Source organism: Electrona antarctica (assembly GCF_951216825.1).
Source record: "Electrona antarctica genome assembly, chromosome: 12".
In the NCBI taxonomy this organism is placed as follows: Eukaryota; Metazoa; Chordata; class Actinopteri; order Myctophiformes; family Myctophidae; genus Electrona; species Electrona antarctica.
Window position 1 is genome coordinate 30,287,490 of NC_136793.1, and position 22,888 is coordinate 30,310,377.

Genomic DNA, 22,888 nt, shown 5'->3' on the forward strand with positions numbered 1-22,888 from the left:
TTTATGTACCGGACGAGACAGCTCCTATCATTTCATTTGACATGGTGCTTCTTTCATATTACCACCTTCAAAAGCCACACAGTCTGAGTCATTCTCTCAACTAAAATATTAACCTCTGCAGTTGGAACAAGCTTTTAAGAACAAAGATAAAGTGCATAGCAAAGACATTGGCGTCTTTAAGCTGCAAGCCCCCCACCCCTTCTCTTCTTCTCCCCACGTCACCTCTGTCAGATGAAAAAAAAGAACTGATTGGTTCCCGATTAGACACTTTTAATATTAGTCTCTGTGGGAGGTCGTTGCCAGGGCTGCAGACGCGGCTGTAGCGTGGCATGTGGCTAAACGCTGAAGCTGGGACGTCTCAGGGAGATGTTTCATTAACTGGTCATAAAGGAAGCTCTGCGTGGAGCCAGTGGCTGTCCCTCAGATCCTCAACTACACAGGAGACTGCGAGACACCAGATACCACCCAGAGAGGGAAGGAGAGAGATAAAGAGACAGATAGAGATGGAAACAGGGAAAGGGAACTAGTATGACAGACACAGAGTGACAGAAATACAATAGGGGCAGAAGGGAGACGGGATTAAGTGAAAGAGAGGGAAGGTAAAAAAAAAAAGAGGAAAAAAAAGGGAGCAGTACAGGGATTAAAAGCAAGACATGTAAATGGGGCCTTTTTTGGGGGCATGTGGATTGGCGTGAGGCATGAAGCAAATGGGTGAACTGACAATTTCCGGAGGAGGAGTGGTGTGTTCTTCCCCACCTGCGATTGTTTGCTATTTTGGGGACTCAACGTGTGCCGATGTGGGAGGAGAGGTGCAATCCAGTGCTATTTTCAGCACACTTAGTGGGTGGAGGCACACAGAAAGATGTCTCCAAAATCATACAGACCTGGCTTTATTATACTTGTTTCACTTTGGTTTGAAGCCCTCAAGCTGGAAAACACATTTTAGTGTTTTATGCATGCTAACCTACACGACAGTGATTGAAGGCTTGAATAAAATTACACTGTTGTGCGTCATGATGGACAAAGAATATTGAAGGCATATCAATTTCACCTTCATAAAAGGCTTACTGATTTGTCACCATAGATAGATAAGATAGATAGATAGATAGATAGATAGATAGATAGATAGATAGATAGATAGATAGATAGATAGATAGATAGATAGATAGATAGATAGATAGCCCCAGAAATATACATTTTCAACAGAGCAAACGTATGTTCTTGTGCAGAGTAATCAACAATCAATTCTAAAGCATTTCAAATGTGCCAAGCACAGATGACGGAAAATGATCTTGGGAGGAAATAACAATCTAATACATCTGGCACTGGTTCTATGACAAACATTTCACAGTACAAAGCCCAGTTCATAAGCCCAATTCATAATCACCAAATTAAAATCACAGATGGATGTCTGCCTCCTAGGCGGATTGTCTGCTCAGAAACAGTTTGATGATGTCCAGTGATGGTGTGTAATAATCTATGTAGTTGACCCATCAGTAAGCCTTTTATGAAGGAGAAACCTACTGTATAGATATTATGCTAATATGCTTTCAATATTCTATGTGCGTGACAGTTTTGCTGGATACAATTAACCTTTTCATGTGTGGGATAATCGGAGCGGCAGGGGCGGTATTGCAGTCGCTGTATCGCACTGTTGTGACGAAAAGAGAGTTGAGCCAGAAGGCAAAGCTCTCTGTCTACCGAGGCAAACTTCGTTCCTACTCTCACCTATGGTCATGAAGTGTGGGTCATGACCGAAAGAATAAGGTCGCGAATACAAGCGGCCGAAATGAGTTTTCTTCGACGGGTGGCTGGCATCTCCCTTAGAGATAGGGTGAGAAGTTCAGTCACACGAGAGAGACTCGGAGTAGAACCGCTGCTCCTTCGCCTGGAAAGGAGTCAGCTGAGGTGGTTCGGGCATCTGGTTAGGATGCCTCGCGGGCGCCTCCCTAGGGAGGTCCTCGACGCACGTCCCACTGGGAGGAGACCCCGGGGCAGACCAAGGCGCAGTTGGAGGAAATACATCGACTCACTGGCCTTGGAACGTCTCGGAATCCCCCAGGAGGAAGTCACTAATGTTGCTGTGGAGAGGGAAGTCTGGAGCACTCTGGTGGAGCTGTTGCCCCCGCGACCCGACTACGGATAAGCGGTTGAAGATGGATGGATGGATGGATGTGTGGGATAAAATGCAAAATAAAACATGATAAAATACTGTATATTTTCCAGCTTTAAGGATTCATACCAAGGTGACACAGACAAGCATAACATGTGTAAAGTTGGTTAAAGTGATAGCAATAGCAATGAATAAGTATGTACCTTTCTGTCTGCCGTTTGTACAAGCAGGCAGGTGGCACGCAGTGCAAGTTATGGAACTTGCAGCCCTCATTGACTTCACCTGATTTGCTAATGACACAACAACAGCTTTCCCTCCACACTGATGCACGGCGAGTCCACAAAATACCAAACACAAACAGACGAGGGCAACACATCACTGCACATCAGGAAATTGTGAAATTTGCTGCACGCCTCACTCCAGTTCACTTAGCCCAAAATAGATCCCTCAGATTACCCAATACTGAGGTTCTTAATGTATCTGTCTTATATCTTTAAAAGCTATTCACAGTAGTAGTACTGTAGACTAATTCTAGCTAACTAATTGTAGAAGTGCAAATGTCAAATCAATGCTAGTTTGTTGCAAGTTTGTTATCTACTTATACTACTGTATATATGGAGAGATATACATATCTATATCGTATTTTACAATATATTTGTCCATATATATAGTCCATTTCATAAACTATTATATAAATAATGTACTATGTTTGCCAATTGATTGTGTTTCCATGGAATAAAAAAGGCTATAAGTCTCTCAAGTTTGCCATCAAGAGTTTCTTCTATCTGCATCAGAATGAAACAGAGCTAAGCATCCGAGTGAGGAATCGGAAAACTGTTTCATACAAAAAACAGCGTGGCGCCTTTGTCACGAAAGCAAAACAAAAACATTGAAATAATAAATGCATTAAGGAAATACTATTACAGAGACTATTAACACTATCGGTTCTTAACATAATATTGTAATTTCTCTAATGACTGTCATCACATGTTAATTTGTGATCTGCAGCTTTCATCCAAAGTGTTGTGCCATATGCACATGTCTAGTAGGGGTGGCCACGGTGCCATATGCACATGTCTAGTAGGGGTGGCCACGGTGCCATATGCACATGTCTAGTAGGGGTGGCCACGGTGGAAATCAAGTCCCTCAAACCTTTGGACTCCCACAGAGAATTTGACCGTAACCCTGACAGTGTTCATGTTACATGCACTTTCTTTTTAAGGCTACTGATTGCCGGTATAGTAATAATTTTTGAAAGAAAGAAAACCTAATGCAATTATTGCGACCGCAGGTTGCATTTGCTATGAAAACCTGCATCTCCCGCCCGTCAGTTAGTCACCCCACGCCTCCATATGTCATCACACCTCGTGACATCACGGCTTCATATATGGTCACGCCTTGTGACATCACGGCTTCATATATGGCCACGCCTTGGGACATCACGCCTCCATATATGGTCACGCCTTGGGACATCACGCCTCCATATATGGTCACGCCTTGGGACATCACGCCTCCATATATGGTCACGTCTTGGGACATCACGCCTCCATATATGGTCACGCCTTGGGACATCACGCCTCCATATATGGTCACGACTCATGATATCATGCCTCGTGACCAGTGGTGTCATGCTCGTAGAACACAGTACCACGCCGTGGTACCAGTCATTTTTTGACGTGCACGCGCAGGGACGGAACGGAGCGGTGCATGTGCGTGCACGCTAGAACGCGTCCCCCTACACGTTCCGTGGTACCAGTAAAAAAATCACCATGACACCACTGCTCGTGACATGTCACGCCACCATATATGGCCATCTCCATATACATTATGGAGATCACAACACTGACCTCATCTAACCCTGGATAACCATACATGGAGAAGACTGGATCATCACCTAGATCTGCATATATGGAGCCGGCCAGCAACTCTACATCTGACCTCAAACCTCAAACCCTTAGGTCTCCATATATGGAGCTGACCTGTTCTGACATTCCATATGTTGATCCCTCCCCACCCGTCCCTGTTCTTTTTTTTCAGAAAATGAAAAATATATATTTTTCAGGAAATGAAGAAAAACGTATATTTTGAAAACAAAGCAATACTGCCTCATCAAAGTTGGTGGTGTGTGTTACATGAAAGTCTTGATTCCTCTGAGAACATTTCTGATTCTGCTGAGAACAATCCTTGACTCCACGGCTTTAGTTAATATTCTGTGGACATTATAAAACAACCTAAAATGATCAAGAAAATGCACTCGGCCGACTGTATTCCATGGACATTCAACAAATGGCCGAGAAATCCATAAATTCTCAATCGCGGACTAATGATAGGGCGAGAGGTGGTGAAGTTAGCTGTTTTAGCAGACAGTTTGAGGGTCCAATGGAGTTCAGAGGTTTTGTCCAAAGCATTTTTTACTACTTTTCATTGGTTCAATATTGTTTTAACCAACACAAAGATGTAAAGGCTAAAGGGTGTTCAATAGCACTGATTAGGTTTCCTCCCGACAGCAATGATATATAATAACACATGCAAAGGAAGACACTGGGATGACAGACTAGCCTCTGCTAGCTAGTCCATTTACCTACTAAAACAAAAATACATGGATGCACCTGGGACGTATCCTCAGTGATGATCAGGGTTTCGGGTCTCGCAACATCATACCCCTCACTCAGGTGACCCAGCCGGGGGTGATCAAGTCACGGAACAATAAAGGCGACTGAGGCAGCAGTTGGTAGTTTTGATATGAAAATGATATGACGTTTAGTTTTTCCGCATTTTTGTATTGTCACCCGTTTCATTTATACTTCATTGTGCAATGCTGATAATAGCAGATCTTCAAGCTCACAAGTCACAACGTGGTTGTGATGCATTTCACATTGTTAAATAGTTTAATTTACCACACTTCGGTGTGGAAAAGTGAGACTGATGAGGGAGAGTGTGAAAGGACTGAAAGGTGGCATACAATAAGAGAGACAAACAGAAAGAGAGACTTACTTTGGCCTGCGATGGTAATGACAGACGATCAGTAGCTGATTTGAAAGGTGCTGTGTGCTGCTTTTTATAATGCTCCTCTATCTCCTTTTCCACCTGAATACGCGAGTGCACACACCCACACCCACACACACACACACACACACACACACACACACACACACACACACACACACACACACACACGGCAATATGAATTCTCTGGGAATGACATATGTATGAGCTCTGTAATAACTGGAGCTTATATTCCAGGTAAAATAACATTAAGACTTGGTCATATCTCTTACTTAGAGGTGTGTAAGCAGGCTAGGATGGCATGCATAAGATGGAGGAAGACAGAGAGAGATCAGAGATGATGATGAATCTTAAAAGGGAAAAAAGGACAGAGCAAGGGTGAATTAATTAGAAAGCTGGACTTAATTAGAAAGTAAGCCACCAGGTCAGGTGGCCTACTGTACCACCTGACCTGGCTGACTTATACAGCCTACTGGCTGTATAAGTCATGGACAAGAGCGGGAGAACTAGCGTTTCTGTGGTTCAACATTTTGTATTTGTGGCACTGAAATTAGAAAAAATCACACCCGTGTGAACTGAGTGGTGCAAATCCCCCCCTCTGTCTCTCTCTCTCTCATTAGCAGGCAACATGCAGCACTATCTCTCTCTCTCCGTTTCTGGCACAACAGCGCCACTTTTGGTACTCATTGGTACTGGTCACACACATAGTCACACACAAACGGACATTGCTGTTCGTTGGAGTGGTTGCACCACTCAAAAAGAAGGGTTATACAAGACTTTGTTTGTGACTGCTGTGGACATTTTAAATAAGAAAATGTTTAAATAGTTCCACCACCTAATCCCCACAGCCATAGTATTTTAATACTGTGAGTTTATTCACGAGACATGGCCAAAGCATTTCCGGGGGTCCCCAGCCAAAAACGTTGAGAATTGACAATTTTTATGGATCACGACTCGAGTAAAAATCCCATTTTCTTTTTCTACATTTAAATAAATAAACAAACAAATATAAGAAATAATAATTAAGAAGTAGTGAAAATAGCTGATCTATAAGCTCGCAACGCGGCGCGAAGCAACTTTGTACGCTTGTAGATTTGCTATTTTCACTAGTTTGGGTCCCGGGGCAAACATTAATGTCTCTTTGGGGACTTCCCCGAATCCCCGTGGTCCGACCTCCCGTTAGTTCGACCATGCATTAAGGTTGGCGAACATGCGCTGCTCCTGTGCTTGCGGTTATGTCTAGGGTTAGAGATAGGGTTAGTAAGGTTGCACACACACACACACACACACACACACACACACACACACACACACACACACACACACACACACACACACACACACACACACACACACACACACACACACACACACACACACACACACACACACACACACACACACACACACACACACACACACACACACACACACACACACACACACACACTCTACCATCCCGACCTTCGGCCAGACGAAGATAATGAATGAAGGATGAATGTTCCTACCTCGTATTGTCCAGGACCTGGGGCCTGAAGCTCCTGCTTCTTGTGGAAGATAGTGGTGCGTTGAGCTGTCGAACCAAAGCCTCCTTTCCTAGTGCTCTCGGCATAGGCCTTCTTTAAACTCTCCTGAGCTAAACCGCAGTTAAACACATTGTATGATCCAGGACCTCAACACAGAGAGAGAGAGAGAAAAGAGACACTCTTTGTGTGTACCGGCGTACATGTGGCAGTTCACCCTGCCACTGACACATAACAGCTTCTAGTATGTTTCCTGTGTTTTCCCATAAATTATGTATAAATAAGGAAAGTCACACGTTTATTATTTAAGTTGTAGATCATGTTATTTGGAACAAAAAATGTTTCTTTTGTTACCACAGTGCTTCCTGGTTCTGGGCAAGGACTGTCTAAAGAGGACGAGACGCGAAGACCGTACGGGCGACGCCATGTTGCTCCATGGTGCTCCATGGAAGGAAAGAAACATGCGCAATGAGCTATATGCAGCCAACACTTCCGCGTCCAGCTTCCTTGGTCTCGAATGCGCATGTTTCTTTCCATATGCATATATATGCATATAGGAAACACCCCTCAAAAACACTTTGCATCACTTTGCTGTTTTGCTATTTTTTCAAACGGTGCCTTTCAGCAAACCCTACCCACACTAGGTCAGAGTGTGACACAGTATGGTAAATGGTAAAATGGTGCATTTATATAGCACTTTTATCCAAATCGCTTCACATAGATTGTGCATTACATTCACCCATTCACACACATTCATGTGTGCGATGGCAGAGGAAACCTTGCAAGGCATCAACCTGCACATCAGGAGCAATTAGGGGTTCAGCATCTTGCGACAAGGACACTAACTCTGAGGGAGCCCGGGATCGAACTACCGGCCGCTCTGCCGGCCACTATACCCCTGAGCCACTGCCCCCAATGCTCTGTGTGCGCGCATGTGTGTGTACATGAAGGAAGCAATAACATTTGTCATTGAGGGATGCAAAGCACAGAGACAAATTAACTTGCTTAGAATGCAGATGTACTCAAATATACTGTAGTGTACACATACTGTACACACACGTGCGAGCGCAAGCCTAAGAGCCTATTAGAACATTAGAAAAAATGAACCTATCATGAATCAAAGCAGCTAGATTTTTAATAGGTTGTGAAGAGCTCTCTGATGGAGGAGAGTTGTATCTGTGATATAACTTTAAATTTAAGAATATCAGTCACAAGTGAAATATCAAGCATGAGAAATGAAAGACTGAACTCTCTCGCACGCACGTCGCACGCGCACACGCGCGCACGCACACACACGCACACGCGCGCGCGCGCGCACGCACACACACACACACACACACACACACACACACACACACACACACACACACACACACACACACACACACACACACACACACACACACACACACACACACACACACACACACACACACACACACACACACACACACACACACACACACACACACACACACACACACACACACACACACACACACACACACACACCCACCTGGTGTGGCATGGTTCTTGTGTTTTGTGGTGAAGCGGACTGCGGTGAGTCCGAAGGGACTTCTCTTCACTCCTACAGGTCTCCTCAGCAGCTCCAGGGCACAGCGTGGGTCATTGTACGTGCCAACAGGGGGCGACAACTCTTTCACCAGGCTGAACCTCTGAGACAAAGTGAGAAAGGAAGAATTTAGGGCAGCCTACTAGGTTTTGACATAATCTTTTGTTTATGTGTTTACTGTTTATAATATATACTGTATGTTTACAATACCTGCTTAGTGTTGAAGGTAGCATAGCACACAGTCACAGTAATGTCAAAATGCTATAAATATCAGCTTTAACTCAAAATCGTTGTACACACTCAGCAGTATGATGTGGGTTGTTCTAGATCTCTTTGTTAAGTTGCTGATGTCAGTGCTGATTCAGCGTTTCAATAATTGAAGAGTCTCAGTCGGTGCATAAATGTGGATATTTCTTCTATGTATATCCACTTAATTAGCCAATTGTGCCTACTTTTCAGACTCAAAATGACTCAAGGTGAACTATCTTTGATAATTATTTTCAACCTCTTCCTGTGCTGCTGCTCTCAAATTAGGTTTTCAGCTTGTTGTTATCAACAAATGGACCATCTTCTTCAGAGAGCGGTATTTCCAAATTAAACACAAGAACACACATGCGCCCAAAAATAAGCATGCTCATATGCACAAAACTACACATGCACTCACATGCTCACACTTGCACACCAAAGACACCTACAAATACACAGACACACACACATATGTACTATAAAATGTAAACATCCAAAGAACCGCCTTAAGCATTCTACACACGTACATTTCTATTCCCTCATATCCACCCTGAAAGTCAAGGTCACAAGCACTGAGGCACATTCCTATTGACGACCTAATTTGGTTGAAACATGCCAGCCATTTAAACAACAACACAAATGGCAAGTAAAAACATAGGAGTGAGTAAGTTTACTAGTAATGCACAGTTTAATTATTGAGCTGAGAGTGAAAGAAATTTAGATAAAAGAGGAAAGGTAGGTATAGGAGGAATGGAGTGAGAGAGAGAAGGTAATTAAGCTCAAGGAGGGCAGGGCAGAGATTCAGGATTAATGCCAAAATACATTCTTAGAAACTTATTTCTAATTATTTCTTATTTCTAATCAGCTAATTAACTGAAGTTTGACAATGCCTGGCTGGCAAAATCCTGTTGCCCAAATACTGGCTTTGTTATACTTTTGAACACTTGAACTTGATTTGTACAAATTTCAGAGGTTAATATGATGGTTGTCCAACCACGCAACCCCATCTCACAGAAATGCGTAAATAAATTCTGTACATACACGCCTAGAAAACCCAAAACTCTGTACACGGAGGCGTGGCTTTCACTAGTACGGAAGTGCTATTTCACTGTCACCGTGGCTGAGTCGGGCTGGGTGAGTTTGACATTATTTACTATTCTGTGCATATCGGGTTACAACTCGGACGGGACTGAATCGGGTGTACCAAACTTCGCAATGCTCGACACGGCAACTCGCAGACCTTTCGGGGTGCTCAGAGAAATAACCTGAGTGTTTCAAGTTATGAAGAGATTATTTTTCCATCATCAGATTCAGATTCTTGCAGCACACACCTCCTCCTGCCTTATTTAATGGCCTCCCAGTGACAAATAATTGAGTGCTGTCACTTTACTTTGTCACAATGTTGACGTTTCTTTCTGGACCTAAGCTTTTCTAAATGCCTGGGCACAGAGAATCAGACAGAGATATGATAAAATTCAAAAAAAATTGCTAAACTGAAAGTGGCTTTATGTTGACAATTGGAGTAAAGTATTACAGATGACAAGCAGCAGATGTACAGTTGTTTATATACCGTTTTCTAAATGATTGACAGGGATGTTGTTGTTTTTCTCACCTAAACTGCTATGAGGGGGAAAATAGTCCCCAGGGGAACAGCAGGATAGAACAACATGGAGGAGGGGGGGGGGGGGGTGAGAGGAGAAATATGATCAAAGGTGAGGGGAGAGGAGCAGGAAATGGAAATAGATGACTACTAGTGGTAGTGGAGCAACAAAAAAAGGAAATATACTGGCAAAGGAAACAGAGGAAAAGTGACTTGTCTTATAGATTGTCAGCCAGAGGACACAGGGAAAAAAAGTATGAAAAGAGGAGATAGGGGGAATAGGGGGGAAGGAACAAAGTAATATTGAGGTAAGAGGGGATGAGAAAGGGCAAGGGGAATAGAGTGTCAGACTGTCGCTTTGATACTGGGAAATTGGGAATCAGTCTGAGGAAAGAGAGGAGAGAAATGGGGGGACTCCAGCTGGTCCTGTTATCATCCCAGCCTCCCACCCCCCATTCCCCTGGATGCAGGCATCAGATGATGCTGGCCTTGCTGGGGGACCAACATCTAAGAAAACTGTCTCCTTTTGCTGTGTGCTGCAGATATGATGTGTGTGCGTGCGCACGCGCACATGATCACACGCATGCTCACCAGGCGGCGGTGATGACTTCACAAGGTCGAGCGACGTACTTGCACAGCGTGTGGTCGGAAGAACCGGGTCAGAGCCACACACATGACACATATATGCATGTCACACAAACAAACACACACGCATACATAATTACATCAAAAAGCGTGCATCACTCACACGCGCGCGCGTGCGTGCGTGCGTGCGTGCGTGCGTGCGTGCGTGCGTGCGTGCGTGTGTGGGCTACTCTGCTTCTGTCAGTCCGTGTGCTACTTCAAATGCTTCCTTGAATGTATTAGCTCTCTATCGCAGCTAGATGCCTTTGTGTTTCTCTATATGTATGTGTATATTCATGCACTTGTCAGACTGATACTTAAAACATCTGTCAAACTTCCCAATGATCGAGTACTATGGCAACTGAGTGATTTCTCCCCGAATTAAAAATACACATCAATCTCAAACTCAATAAATCCATCTTCACCTCCAGGCCAGCTGAAGAGAATATCCACTCCCAGTGCATCAATTAAACAAGGAGAGTCTATCACACTTTTTCTCTGTGAGAAATCAGATCATTTATAGGAGTATAGGATGTATAACTAAATCTTGATGCCATGTCTCCTGAGTGATTGTACATGGAATATGTTTTTCTCTAGTGGATCGTTATTCAAATGAATGTTTCACTACTACTGGTCAACTGGATTAATAGAGGAATAAGTATATTACAGTAAGCCTAACATAAATGAGGAATATTGCATGTATTGCATTTGTTGGCCTATATGTAAAAGCAGGATCAGTCTGTAGTTTCATGGGGACCAATCCAAAAGCTGGTATATTGTGTCAAGTCCTACCGTTTGTACAACCTAGAAATGCAACATGCAATTCGACTCTCAAAGAAAAAAAGGAAATAAAAAAGAATCGCCAATCGCCTTAATTTAATGAACATGAACATACTTCACAATGTTTACTATTTGTGATGCCAATTTGTAGGAGCTGATTCTTCTGCACTTTTACGTATAATTTATTTCCAAGACAGCATTGGAATAATGAACTCCATTCTTCCTACCTACTTTTCAAAATAAAAAGTTTGCCTGTTCCAAAAGCACAAAATTTGATGTATGTCTCCTATCTCTATTTTTCATCGTTCTATCTGCACAATAAAAGTTCTAATTTAAGTTTAAAAATGGACCTGTAATTAAAAGAAACCATAGAAAGGTGCATGCAAGGCCACACACCAAGCACACACAGACTTACAGTATATGAAAGGAGCCTGAAGCCGGATTTATACATAGTTGGCCACCGGTGTCAAGCAACCAAAAATAGCTGATCTACAAGCTCACAACACGTCGCAGCACAAAGCGATTACTATTTTCGTGTGAGAGACCACATTCAACAAAGTATATCAAGTTCATAACAGACTGAATGCCTTGTACCTCAGTGTGAGAGAGGAATGGGGGAGTGCAGACGGACTGGTTGCTATAGGGATTAGCCGACTTCTCAAACTGGCTTTTGATATGGTACTGGCCTGGTCCTGGGACCCCCTGGAGACACAGAGAATGAACAAGGTAAATGGAATGTGGCATTTGTTTTGTCATGTCCTGAAAGGCTTTGGCAATATTGGTCCTCTTCCATTCGTGTTAGTAAGGCAGCAAGGCATATGTGAAATTGAAAAAGGGAGAGGCAGCGTGAGATGCAGAGGAGAGACTGTATTATAAAGACGAACAGTTGTATTACAAAACATATGCAAATACATACAGTAAATACATATACTGTATATTAAAATTCATTGACAGCCAATTATTTCAAATCCAACGCACAGACCACCATTGACGTCTATAGACGTCATTTGTCTTATCAGTGTTTTTATGATAGGGAAGAGAATTCTTCCTCCTTTGTTAGCTTCCTGCCCCGTAAAATATTTGTGCAGTCACAGCGAGCATAAATTCTTTACACCAAGCAGGAAATTCCTGCATAGCTCCAAAAAAACACAAGAAACTGCAGGACACTTAGTTAGGGCTCTATTTTCGGCACTGCCGTTACCCGCAACGCTGCCCGCAAGTCAGCCGCTGCCTGAACATTACAGAGTATAGGAGCTTGCTCTGTCCATTTTGGTCCAGCGCCACCCGCTATCCATTATGCCGACACTATACGCGCCTAGAGGTGTGGTCATGGGCGTGTTGGCACACTTTCCCCTAAATTGCTACACACATTTGGGAAGGTGCATGGTGGAGTTTAAAAGCACCCGTAAGCCATAATGCCAAATTAGTTTGGTATAGAGTCGCACGCCTGCAATGGAGGTTTGCAGTCAGGCTGCTTCATCTCTCTTTATTCTCCTATGCATCGTTTTGTAATTTTCCTATAATCAGCAGAAGTGAGTGCCTGCCACTTCCTTGTGTCGATTGTGTTTATATAATTGTCTAGTAAAAGAAGTTATTTGACATTTTTCAATTTGCTCAGTTTCATCACCCCATAGCGCAGCAAATGGGGTTTCATCCTAATTCCAGAACTTTCGCTTTCGCTTGATACCGTTTCATATAGAGACGGCTTACACGCACGATCTATGTACCAAATGAAAGCTCGAATTGCGTAGATTACATAGAAATCTTAAAAATGAGCGAGATCTGAGCGAGTTGTGACTCAATGAAAAGATAATTGTTCTTGGCTCTGTGCGGATGTGTTTTAGGGATTTAGACAGGTGACCAGAATAGCCACTTTAGTAGAGGAACGCCCCTTCCACAACGCTAAATCCCCAAATAGTGGCTTTAGAAAGCTTGAACAAAAATAGAGCCCTTAATCAGCTGTCAGGTCACACAAGCCAATCCCCAGACTTAGTCAAAGTTGTTTCATAGCAAGACCGTACGTACATAGTTGGACAAGGATAATGGAACATATATTGTATAACCACGGTTGATTTGTTTTTGTTTTTTTTAAAGAAGAAGAAAAAAAAAAAAAAATCAAGGAGGCATTTTCTTAACCACTTAAGAATTTGTCATAGGTTACCCAAAACAGCAAATGCAGCCGTTTAACCAAAACAAGAGACAATTCCACAATTAAATGTTGTTGGATCAGAGCCCTCATGTTATTAGGGATGTGACTGTTTAGCTGATCTCTAGGAAGTAAGGGTGTTTGTCCTGCTCAGTGCATGTGTGGTGTTCGGGTGGGCTGAGGTGTCAGGTATCTCGCTAATGATGACGGATAGAAGAGCAGTCTCCACGGTAAGGGCTCTGACCACAGCATGATCAGACACGCATGCACACGCATATGTGTGTGCATCACACAGACACATAGATATACACCTAGTAGGCATATATATGAAAAATATGAATGTTACTATCTCTCTATTAATCAATACAAGAAACAACACAGCCCAGAACATCTACATATGTCTGAAGTCAAAGTATAGAATTAATGGCTTGAATTCATTGTAGAATTCAGCGAATAAATGAAAACTATGCAAGTTCATGAATGTCTATCATTCTGTCAATACAAATCTGGTCATGATTTTCTCAAACTTTCCTCTACATGTATTTGTGCGTGTGCGTGCGTGCGTGCGTGCGTGCGCGCACGCTCGCTCGCTCGTGCGTGTGTGTGTGTGTGTGTGTGTGTGTGCATGCACACATCCAAGAGTGCGTGGCAGTCTCTGTGTGTGTGTGTGTGTGTATGCATGTGTTTGTGCAACCATTGAGTAAATCTTGTGTTTTACTGCACTCTAGAGGCAGAAAATAACTTCTGAATAACATGTGAGAAAGGCTCCCCAGCTGATATTTGGGATCATATGATAGTTGAACCCTTTACAGGTCTGTTACTCAGAGAGGAGGATTTTACTGTGATTGGCCCAGAAATAAAGAATCGTGTGAAATGGCGGGCGCCTAATGTGTGCATATCAAACTGGGGGTCCTTTAAATTAAAAAGGTTGAAAATCACTGCTCAAGAGGACCTTGTTTACTGGGATGAGTACAACAGAGTAGCCATCAGTTTACACTCTACAACATACGACGAATTAGACCGTTCCTCACCCAGGAGTCAGCCCAGCTCCTAATCCAGACAACAGTCTTGTCAAAACTTGACTATTGCAACTCCCTCCTTACTGGCCTACCGGCATGTGCACTTAAGCCCCTCCAACTGATCCAAAATGCCGCAGCACGCTTGGTCTTCAACCAACCTAAATTCTCACACGTCTCCCCCCTTCTCCGCTCGCTCCATTGGCTCCCGGTCGCTGCCCGCACAGAATACAAAACTCTGATGCTGGCATTCAAAGCAACCAAAGGCATGGCCCCCCCATATCTCACAAGTATGATCGTACCCTACAAACCCTCCCGCTCACTCAGATCAGCCAACGCAGGGAAGCTGGAGGTACCTTCACTAAAAACGCCGGGACAACGCTCCACACGTCCCAAACTCTTCTCCCTTCTGGCTCCAAAACTATGGAATGCACTTCCCATTGCAGTCAGAACTGCAGCCTCACTCCCAATCTTCCGCCGTAGTCTGAAAACCCACCTCTTCAGACTCCACCATGGCCCGTAGCACTTGCCCTAGCCTAGCCCCTTAGATAGCACATTATGTAGACTTAGATAGCATTTTAAACAGACTTATAGCTTGTTATGTAGACAGCTCTAGAATTGCACTTTATGTAGTCATAGCACTTTATAGTACACATGTATAATATATTATATAGTATAGTATGTATAGTTTACATAGATACTCCACTGTTACGTTCTTAGTTTACGCATGATTCATGATAACTACTTTTTATACATGTGATGTATGCCATGCTTTTTGTTATTGCTTAATGTAAGTCGCTCTGGATTAAGAGCGTCTGCTAAATGCCTAAATTGTAATTGTAAATTGTAGTAGCACAGAAACCATGATCACAGTCATGGGATTTATTCAATGGATATCCATGCCTGCACAGTACTTACAGAAACATTAGCAGAAAAGAACTACACCCCTGGTCACCACACAATACTTTGGAGCTGTGTAAGTCATGTGTTGCAGCCATCAAGGAGGAAGCAGGGGATAGCATGTCTATGACATATACCTGTACGTTGGTACTCACATTTGTGGCGCTCCATATGGACAGTGAGTGTTTTTTTACGTGACATGACTCACGGGACCTGGCAGACAAAATACTGGTTCAATACCTCTGTGTTTTATAGGAATCATTAGCACAATTTAGAGTTGTGCATGCAGTCAACAATTGAACACACCCACACACAGACAGACAGACACGCACATGCGCACGCACGCACGCACACTTTTACCTTCTTCTCCTCCTGCATGGGCACCAGTTCATGGTAACGGGGAATGATAAGCTCCACCCTGCTCTTCTGCTCCTTACAAAGATTCACATTCTCATAGTGAGTTACTGGGACTCTGAGAGAGAGAGCGAGAGCGAGAGCGAGAGCGAGAGAGCGAGAGAGAGAGAGCGAGAGAGAGAGAGAGAGAGAGAGAGAGAGAGAGAGAGAGAGAGAGAGGGTAAGGTATTTAAGATACTTAAAGGGACAGTGCCCTCATACCTGTCTAACTACTTCTCCAAAGTGAGTGACACCCACAGACACAACACCAGAGGGAGCACCCACGAACTGGTACCCCCCTGCAATTTACAACAGAAGGGGAGTTAGATTGTAACTCTATTATTTACCCGGCGAAAAGTGTGCGTTTCTTAAAAATGTGGGCATTTCGCAGGACTTTTGTATTAGTTCGCTATCGCTTCTCAAGTTCCCATGGTCTGGAGGGACAGTCACAGATTTCGATACATTTCACTGAACAGTTCACTGAAGTTGTTTCCTTTGTATTTATGTATTCATATTTTATGCCGTGTTGATGAATTGAATATATAGGACCACAATGGAAACAAGTCCCCGGGACTTTTGTTCTTCGGTCATCCTTATAGCCTGATTTGTTCTACTGTACCCTTTACATTTCCTAACTAATAAAATATTCAATCAATCAATGAGATGAGATGGGAAGAGAGAAATATAGATAGAATTGTATATTCTGCTCCTCTACCATATCAGACCTCTGACCTTTAGCTGTCAGTAGAAATTAACAAGAGTAGACGGTCAAGGGAATCATAGGTGATGAAGAAAAAGGTGAAGACATACTGTATGAGCATAAAGGTGAAGACATACTGTATGAGCATAAAGGTGAAGACATACTGTATGGGCATAAAGGTGAAGACATACTGTATAAGCATAAAGGTGAAGACATACTGTATGAGCATACAGGTGAAGACATACTGTATGAGCATAAAGGTGAAGACATACTGTATGAGCATAAAGGTGAAGACATACTGTATGAGCATAAAGGAGACATACTGTATGAGCATAAAGGTGAAGACATACTGTATGAGCATAAAGGTGAAGACATACTGTATGAGCATAAAGGAGACATACTGTATGAGCATAAAGGTGAAGACATACTGTATGAGCATAAAGGAGACATACTGTATGGGCATAAAGGTGAAGACATACTGTATGAGCATAAAGACATACTGTATGAGCATAAAGGTGAAGACATACTGTATGAGCATAAAGGAGACATACTGTATGGGCATAAAGGTGAAGACATACTGTATGAGCATAAAGGTGAAGACATACTGTATGAGCATAAAGGAGACATACTGTATGAGCATAAAGGTGAAGACATACTGTATGAGCATAAAGGAGACATACTGTATGAGCATAAAGGAGACATACTGTATGAGCATAAAGGAGACATACTGTATGAGCATAAAGGTGAAGACATACTGTATGAGCATAAAGGTGAAGACATACTGTATGAGCATAAAGGTGAAGACATACTGTATGAGCATAAAGGAGACATACTGTATGAGCATAAAGGAGACATACTGTATGAGCATAAAGGAGACATACTGTATGAGCATAAAGGTGAAGACATACTGTATGAGCATAAAGGTGAAGACATACCGTATGAGCATAAAGGTGAAGACATACTGTATGAGCATAAAGGTGAAGACATACTGTATGAGCATAAAGGTGAAGACATACTGTATGAGCATAAAGGTGAAGACATACTGTATGAGCATAAAGGTGAAGACATACTGTATGAGCATAAAGGTGAAGACATACTGTATGAGCATAAAGGAGACATACTGTATGAACATAAAGGTGAAGACATACTGTATGAGCATAAAGGAGACATACTGTATGAGCATAAAGGTGAAGACATACTGTATGAGCATAAAGGTGAAGACATACCGTATGAGCATAAAGGTGAAGACATACTGTATGAGCATAAAGGTGAAGACATACTGTATGAGCATAAAGGTGAAGACATACTGTATGAGCATAAAGGTGAAGACATACTGTATGAGCATAAAGGAGACATACTGTATGAGCATAAAGGTGAAGACATACTGTATGAGCATAAAGGAGACATACTGTATGAGCATAAAGGTGAAGACATACTGTATGAGCATAAAGGTGAAGACATACTGTATGAGCATAAAGGTGAAGACATACTGTATGAGCATAAAGGTGAAGACATACTGTATGAGCATAAAGGTGAAGACATACTGTATATGAGCATAAAGGTGAAGACATACTGTATGAGCATAAAGGTGAAGACATACTGTATGGGCATAAAGGTGAAGACATACTGTATGAGCATAAAAAAGCGTGAGGTAAGAAAGAGGCAAAGAGGAATGAAAGAGGAGGAGACTGGAAGATGGCAACTCTCAGCAACTGTGAGGGCAGAGGTATTATACTTTGTAAAGCATTTTTAATGATTCCAATAATCCTGTGTGTGTGTGTGTGTGTGTGTGTGTGTGTGTGTGTGTGTGTGTGTGTGTGTGTGTGTGTGTGTGTGTGTGTGTGTGTGTGTGTGTGTGTGTGTGTGTGTGTGTGTGTGTGTGCTCTAATGCACGCGCGTGCATGTGTATCTTTCTGTGTGCAGCCATGTGCATCTACAGATGCTTTTCTGACTATTGAGCTGTTGATGCGTGAAGAATAACAGTGTTTGGTGCCCAGAAGCGCTTAGTAAGGTGCAAACCTCATCAATAGAAAGCCTCTGTAGGTGATGTCAAACAGAATGATTCATATGGTAGAAGCATTAAAGCAAAGTAAAGTTTAACTTTGGGAGAACTTCTTTTCTCAACAAGTCAACCTCCAGAATTAGCTGTCCTGCCGTTCTGCTGTCATGGCCAGTGTCTGTTTATCTCTGCTGTCAATATGGAGAAGAGCAATATGGTAGAAAAGAAAGAAAGAAAAGGTTTGTAAAAGGTTTGATTCCGGTCACAAAATCGAATAAAACTGTGACTCTGCTTTGTCATGTTTGCATGTTTATTTAGATTAGGTTTCCAAAACAAAAGTGAGCGAGACCAGTACAACCAGTTAAACCAGTAAGACGGCCTGAGGGCGAGGGCGCATCCACCTGGGTGACGGCAGACTGCTGGGCGAGCGCTGGCGCTTTGGCATGGGGGGTCAGATCAACATATGGAATGAATTATGTACTGGACACGAGCGTGTCTTGAGTGTACAGGGTTTGATGAGGTCAGATCAACATATGGAATGTCATAACAGATCAGCTCCATATATGGAGATCTAAGGGGGGCAGCGGGTGCAGTGTCTTGAGTGTACAGGGTTTGATGAGGTCTGGCCATATATGGAGCGTGTCTTGAGTGTACAGGGTTTGATGAGGTCAGATCAACATATGGAATGTCAGAACAGGTCAGCTCCATATATGGAGATCTAAGGGTGCCAGCGGGGGTAGTGTCTTGAGTGTACAGGGTTTGATGAGGGCCCGGGCCTTAATTTTTGTGTTGAGAACTCTAGTTTTCGTCGGTTTTGGTGTTGTCCGTGGTAAAGTTTAGATTTTCTGTTTTACACACCATTATAATTATTATTTTGACACTTATTTACTACAACTCTATGGCACATTAGGAGTCCAACTAGTACTATAGTGGTTCTCAAATGTTTTAATTGCAAAGACCTCCTTGACCAAATGGACCCTTACGGGTTCGATTTGAACACACTCAGAGTTACAGACCTGTTATGGTCATTCAGGGCTATATATTTATGTGTTTCTGGTAATAATATTGTCCACTCATTTTGTATGTCCGTGGCAAAAATGGAATGTTGACAAAAATGTCCACCACAAGCCAACATGGCGATGACCCCTGGGTGTGACCGACGAACCAACTGACGGGTTTTTCAGGTTTTCATAGTAAAATGTTATTACTACTGTGTAGTAATACTGCAGTAATAACATACTATACTATGCTGCCTTATAAGATGGTTCCTGGGAAAACAATGGTTGAGTCTTTAAGAATGCTTGAACATGGGAGAGGCAATCACATTGCATCAAGCAGATGATGGGAGATACTCACTCTTCAGGCTGATACTGGCCCGGACCTGGGCCCTCCAACAGCTTCACCTGCAGTCTCTTTTCTGTCATGTTGCCAAAGTGGACCCCTTTATACTTCTGGGTAATACTCTGCTCTGACTGGGGGGAGGGAGAGAGAGAGAGAGAGAGAAAGAGAGAGAGAGAGAGAGAGAGAGAGAGAGAGAGAGAGAGAGAGAGAGAGAGAATGAGAAATAGAGATAGAGATAGAATCGTACATTCATCTCGTCGACTATCAGACCTCTGACCTTTAGCTGTCAGTAAGAATGAACAAGAGGAGACAGTCAATGGAATCATAGGTGATGAAGAAAAAAAGTGTGTGTGGGGGGGAGAGAGAGAGACAGACAGACAGACAGACAGACAGACAGACAGACAGACAGACAGACAGACAGACAGACAGACAGACAGACAGACAGACAGACAGACAGACAGACAGACAGACAGACAGACAGACAGACAGACAGACACACAAGGAAAACAAAGGTATAAATAGTTGAACAAAGCTGACAATAGCATTGACAAAATTATCTAGTTTCCCACAGCCAGCCCGGAATAAACTGAAGGCTGAATAGAATGTGAAGATTAATCAAATGTCAGAGATTCTTATCTCTTAGTGTTTTACAGCCTGCTGCCTTGTGTTCCACTGGCTCTGGTCTTTCAGTTGGATGTCAAGCCGACCTGTAGCTTAATAACTGAGAAAGGTCACATCTGGAAATAAGCAGGCCATTTGCAGCCATCGGTGTGTTAAAGATGATACACACAGGAGGTAGAAATTAAATTCATAAAATTGAACATGCTCGTATAGATAGTGTCGTGCAAAAGCTAGACTCCTTCAAACTTGGCAGTTTTTTGTAGTTTTCTTTTTACTTTGTTATCCAGGGAAGGTTCACCTAGCATGAATGCAATTTCTATTCTATGAGCTACAGTAAGCCAAGGGGACAACTGGAGGTGATTATTTATTATTATTTTATACACAATCCAATGGATGCAGTGTCGTAAATTTTCTCCTTCACTCCACTCCTTCCCTTATCTCCTCTTCCACAGACAAGGCAGGACAAAATCTGAGCTTCTGCCCCCTGTGATCTTTTCATCCAATCTGTTTTGAAGAACAAACACAGTAAGGATGTGAGATTTCCTAAAGAAGAGGTTCGACATCAATGTTCATGATAGTAACTTTTTGACCTCCTTTCACACATTAAAATGTATTAGTGATGCACGATATAATCGGTAGCATATCGGAATCGGCCAAGTTGATTGGAAGAATGGTTCTCGAGATATGCACAGACATACAGATTCCTCGAATTTAAAGATAGATGCAAAGAAATTACATCCATCTGTGTGTGACAAAGACAGAAGACCCAGTGGATTTGCTTTGATTTCTGAAGCATCACACATATACAGTTGTGCTTGGTATCATAATTGGACAATTTCTAATGATAATATTGTGTTCCATCCAGGAACCAGCATTGTTATTGGTGCTTTCCGAGGTCGGGCCGTCCACCTATTAATCAGCGAGAGAGCAAGAGAAAGACGTACAGACTGGGAGTTAAAAGCAAAACAAAGAGTGAGAAAAACAGAAGAACAAAGACCGAAAGAAGCAGTGTTTGAACTTTGAGAATAACAGAAGTCGAGGCAGATGAAAGCAGTGGATTGATGCTCCATTGATGGCCCTAAATCACAGCGGTCCTCTGTGCCTGTGCTGTTGTGTTGACACAACCTCGGCCAATGCTCAAGGACGCTGTTGACTTCGCCTGGTCATTAACAGATGAAAAATGGCTTAATTGAGAGCCAGACCAGCAGGCGTGTGCATTATTTTAAGTGAATATTGTAATATAGCTTGAAGAATAATTACTAATGGCTCTCTTTGTTGACATGTAAAATGGATGAGCATTGGTGCACTGTGACTTTTTAAAGTGGAGCTGCATTCATTAGCTATGGAAATGGGTTTTGGGCCAAATGAAGGCGAAGGGGGAGAGGGGGTGTATAGTGGTGCATTAGATCTGTCTAATGTTAATGGAGCTTGCCTTGCGGGCAGAGTTAAGTGCACTCAGACACACACAGACACACTAATGAATACACGTATGCACGGACGCACGTAGATGAACACTTCTCCTTTCACTGATGGATGGACATCATACTGTGAGTGAGTCCTTGTGTGTGCATGCCTCTGTATGTGTGCATGTTTGTGTGCACATGCATGCGTGCGTGCGTGCGTGCGTGCGTGCGTGCGTGTGTGTTTGTGTATTAAACCTCACCAGCAGTGGATTGTAGTAGGCCGGTCCTAAGGTTGAGTCCCTGGGAGGGGGCTGCTGTTTGCGGAGTTCCCCTTGGATGTTCTCCTCATAGCCATAGGCCTGACCTGGGGAGGGAATGGATGGAACCTCGGACTGAGGAACCACCCAGAGCCGGTAAGGCACTGCCTGCAGCCACGGAAGAACATGAACAAATCATATGATTATGAATTAGTCAAATTTAATGACGACTTTGGCTCCTAGTCCTGATTGGCTGCCACACACGCTGCTGTCATGTATTGGTTACTCAGGTCACATGACCAGGAAACAGGTAACAGGAAGCCGGTAACAGAAATCTTTAGAGACAACACCCAATGTTTATGTAACGTAATGTTATGATTGACACCAGCCGGTTGAGAGGAGCGTCCGTTACTAAATAAAGAAAACAGTGCTTCTTTCACCTGACAAATATAACTATTTCTTGTTTTTATAGGGGTTTATATGTGACCTTACCATTAACATCCTATATAAGGCAAAAATGTCAAACTTTCCTTAGCATGTGACATGTCAAACTAGGGGATTTTCTTTTCTTTTTTATAATTTTTATCCCACGATTTTGTAACCCATTTTTCACCCCTGTGTCAATTATCTAATGTGATCCTGGGCTC

At 42.8% G+C, this 22,888-nt stretch overlaps 1 protein-coding gene across 1 annotated transcript in view; it reads right to left on the reverse strand.

Annotated features, from left to right (window-relative positions):
- The window catches only part of stpg2 (sperm-tail PG-rich repeat containing 2), a gene marked incomplete at both ends in the record, with an annotated part of 69,903 nt that overhangs the window by 38,048 nt on the left and 8,967 nt on the right, over positions 1-22,888 (reverse strand). The window contains 8 exons of the mRNA XM_079516942.1: positions 5,108-5,200; positions 6,628-6,791; positions 8,159-8,318; positions 8,880-8,906; positions 12,060-12,167; positions 15,888-15,999; positions 19,976-20,088; positions 22,245-22,409. Of these exons, the coding sequence (XP_079373068.1) occupies positions 5,108-5,200; positions 6,628-6,791; positions 8,159-8,318; positions 8,880-8,906; positions 12,060-12,167; positions 15,888-15,999; positions 19,976-20,088; positions 22,245-22,409 (942 nt within the window). The remainder of the gene's footprint in view (positions 1-5,107; positions 5,201-6,627; positions 6,792-8,158; positions 8,319-8,879; positions 8,907-12,059; positions 12,168-15,887; positions 16,000-19,975; positions 20,089-22,244; positions 22,410-22,888) is intronic.